The sequence below is a fragment of the Adiantum capillus-veneris genome, chromosome 15, assembly GCF_014529385.1.
Source record: "Adiantum capillus-veneris isolate H3 chromosome 15, ASM1452938v2, whole genome shotgun sequence".
NCBI classification, from domain to species: domain Eukaryota; kingdom Viridiplantae; phylum Streptophyta; class Polypodiopsida; order Polypodiales; family Pteridaceae; genus Adiantum; species Adiantum capillus-veneris.
In genome coordinates this window covers 129,045,877-129,049,568 of record NC_140945.1, presented here as the reverse complement: position 1 = coordinate 129,049,568, position 3,692 = coordinate 129,045,877, and the positions used below count along the sequence as shown (strand labels likewise).

Below are 3,692 nucleotides of genomic sequence, written 5' to 3'. Positions count from 1 at the left end.
GAAAAATCATTTTCCCAAACATACAAAATTCCTTTCCTTAAATTTGCCAAGAAGAAATTTTAGAAAATTAAGCTTATTTTGTGGGTTTTTACTCTATTTTTCTCTATTTTGGGGCGGAATTTCTCCCTTTCCCCTTGCCCTCAACCAGCATTTTTGAAATTGAAAACGGCACGATATGCCGAACACTGCCGCTCATGGAAACGGCCTGGTTCCGTTTGTCCAGGGGGCGTTTTTGCACCATGGATATATATAGTCGTGGCTTTAGGGATCCCTTGCAGATTTTCTGAAGGATACCTTGTGGATTGAGTGCTAGTTTAATCTGTGCTGGATTCTCCGATTGTGATCTCAACAGGAATGAAGCTGCAAAATTCACGTGCCGCTAAAGGAACATGGCGACCACCATAGATACTTTCAAAGGAGCTACTGATATTGTTGCTCATTTGAAGGCTTGTGCCAAGCAAAAAGAGTTTCACAAAGGTACAAGCATACATGCTGAGATTGTCAAATGGGGTTTGCTGACAGAGAATTGCTATGTAGCGACCACTTTAGTCAGTATGTATGCTAAGTGCTCTTCACTCGCAAAAGCAGCAGCAGTGCTAGATGAGACGCCTTTTCCGAATGTAGTCACTTGGAATGCCTTGTTGGCAGGATATGTGCAACATGGGCAGAGCGAGGAAGCGTTAAAGTGTTTCGATCGAATGCAATGTGATGGGCTGTCCCCAAACACATTCAGCTTTAGTTGCCTCTTGAGAGCCTGTGCGATCGTAGGAGATATTGACAAGGGCAAAAAATTCCATGATGAGATCACAAGTCAGGGGTTGCTGGAGAAGGATATTGTACTTGGTAACACTCTTGTGGACATGTATGCCAAATGTGGAGCACTTGCCAAAGCAACACAAGTGCTTGATGAGCTTCCTGTTCGAGACGTCGTTTCTTGGAATGCATTGATTGCAGGGTATGCCCAGCAAGGGCAGGGCGAGGAAGCTCTGGAGTTGTTTGAAAGGATGCAAAGTGAGGGCCTCTCTCCGGATGCACTTACTTTTATTAGTATCTTAAAGTGTTGTAGTAGCATAGAAGCTATTGACAAGGGTCAGCGAATTCATGACGAGATTTCAAGACAGGGGTTGTTATACAAGAATGTTGTTCTCGGAATTTCTTTGGTGGATATGTATGCTAAATGTGGTGCCCTTGGAAAAGCAGCCCAAGTGCTGAAAGAGCTTCCTGTACGAAATGTGGTTGCTTGGAGTGCGCTTATCGGGGGATATGCTCAACAAGGGCAGGGCGAAGAAGCACTGAAATGCTTTGAGCAGATGCAACGGGAGGGCCACTCTGCAAACACAGTCACCTTCATATCTGTCTTGCAAGCCTGTGGCAGCATAGGAGCAGCTGACAAGGGTGAAAAAATTCATGACGAGATTGTAAGACGGGGGTTACTTGGGAAGGATCGAGTGCTTGGAAACACTTTGGTGGATATGTATGCCAAGTGCGGGGCAATGGGAAAAGCAGCGCGAGTGCTCAAGGGGCTTCCTATTCGGGACGTTGTTTGTTGGACTTCTCTAATTGCAGGATATGTCAAACAGGGGCAGGGCGAGGACGCTCTAAAGTGTCTCAAACAAATGCAAAGGGATGGCCTTTCTCCAGACACAGTCACCTTCACCTTTCTCTTGAAAGCCTGCAGCAGTGTAGGAGCAGCTGACAAGGGGGAACAAATTCACCATGAGATTGTAAAACGGAGGTTGCTAGAGAAAGACATTGTTCTTGGCACTACTTTGGTGGATATGTATGCCAAATGTGGTGCTCTTGCAAAAGCAGCCCAGGTCCTTAATGAGCTTCCTGCTCGAAATGTAGTCTCTTGGAATGCCCTAATTGCAGGATATGCTCAGCAGGGGCAGGGTGAGGAAGCATTAAAGTGCTTTGAGCGGATGCAACATGAGGGCTTCCCTCCAAATGATGTCACATTTATCTGCATTTTGAAAGCATGCGGCAGCATAGGAGCAGCTGACAAGGGCCAACAAATTCACTCTCACATTGAAAGAGAGGGGTTTTTGGTGAAAGATGTCGCTGTTGGGAATGCTTTGGTAGACATGTATGCAAAGTGTGGCGCACTTTCAAAAGCAGCTCGAGTGCTTGATGAGTTACCTATTCGGGATGTAGTCTCCTGGAGTGCACTAATTGCAGGATATGCGCAACATGCGCAGGGTGAGGAAGCCCTTAAGTGTTTGGACTGCATGCAACGTGAGGGCCTCTCCCCAAATGCAGTCACGTTGGTTTCCACGCTTGCTTCATGCAGTCGCTCAGGTCAACTGGATGAGGGCCAAATGTTTTTAGGTAACATGTGTGCAAGATATGGCATTTCACCAGATTTAGAGCACCAAACTAGTATGGTGGACCTTCTGGGCCGTGCAGGGGAATTAGACAAGGCCCTGGCAGTGATCAAGAGGATGCCAACCCTGAATGATCTTCCAGTTTGGCTTGCTATGTTGGGTGCTTGTCGGCAGTTTGGAAATGTGAAGCTTGGGAGATTGGCCTTTGACAATGCTGTACAAATAGATAAATATGATGCTGCTGCTTATGTTTTGATGACTGAAATTTATGCAGGTGCTGGCTTGGAGGAGGACGCAAGGAACATCAAAGCTATGCGGGAAGAGTATAGTAGGGAAGAAGAGAGGATGTATTACGTGGATTGAAGTATCACTTGGGTATGTGTCTCTCTGATATCATGGCATAGAAGCAATGATTATAATGTAATAAGGAGTATGTTCCTTGTGTGTCGTGTATTGATGTGCTTTGTGCACATCATTAGTAATAAGGAGCAGTGATTATGATGTTATGTCCGCATCACAGATAAAAATGAGCAGAGAGGATCTCCCAGCTACCTAGACCGCTTAAGGAATACACGTTAGTGGACTAATCACCCGACCATAGCCATCGTCTGGGAACACCCTCTAGCTATTCGGTCCATTTGAACTTGTCTGATTCTATGACATCTGGTCATTTGATATCTGAAGTTCTAAACCATTAACCAGACTTTACCAGCTCATCTAGTACTCATATTTCTTGGCCAATAACTCTCAAGTCTAACTCTGTTAGAATTGTCAAGCTTGAGCTTATTCCATTTTGGCAGTCACGATGGTGAGCTTAAACTCTTGACATATCAAGTCTCCCAATATTAGACTTAGTTCTCGAATACAATGAGAATGAAGACATTCTTTGTGAACTCGACAAAATACGGCAAGGAATGTATATGTAAGAAGTTATGTGGAAAAGATCAAGGAGTTGCTCAGACAGCTACACAAACCGCTCTCGAAAAAGAGAATGCGAACATGATTTTTGAGCGGATTTAGGAGTAAAAAGCTGAGGGAGCAAGAGGTACTAGCTTCAACAAAGAAGTTCAATGACCTGGTTCAACGAGCCTTGAAACTAGAACAACATGGGAAGAAGAAAAAGGAATGAAAAGAGCCAAATCTAGTTCTAGTTCTAGTTAAAGTTCTTTAGAAGAAACGTCATCAGACTCTAGTTCATTTAACATTAAGAGCTTTGAAGATGAAGGACAATTGAAGTCAAAGAATTAGGGAGCTTGGACCAAAAAGATTGAAGAGCTGTCCAAGTAGACTTTTGAGATTTTGAAAACAAGATCTCTTTGGAGAAGGTGGACTAATTGTTAGCACCAAGTTAACCCATGTAACATTTTT

The 3,692-nt window shown here is 44.2% G+C and overlaps 1 protein-coding gene across 1 annotated transcript; it reads left to right on the top strand.

Moving 5' to 3' along the window:
• The first annotated feature begins 124 nt into the window (after positions 1-124).
• LOC147441480 (pentatricopeptide repeat-containing protein At3g09040, mitochondrial-like) lies at positions 125-3,217 on the top strand. The gene has a single exon (XM_086483110.1). The coding sequence runs from the start codon at positions 390-392 to the stop codon at positions 2,685-2,687; it is 2,298 nt and encodes a 765-aa protein (XP_086339236.1). The 5' UTR covers positions 125-389; the 3' UTR covers positions 2,688-3,217.
• The last annotated feature ends 475 nt before the right edge of the window (positions 3,218-3,692 follow it).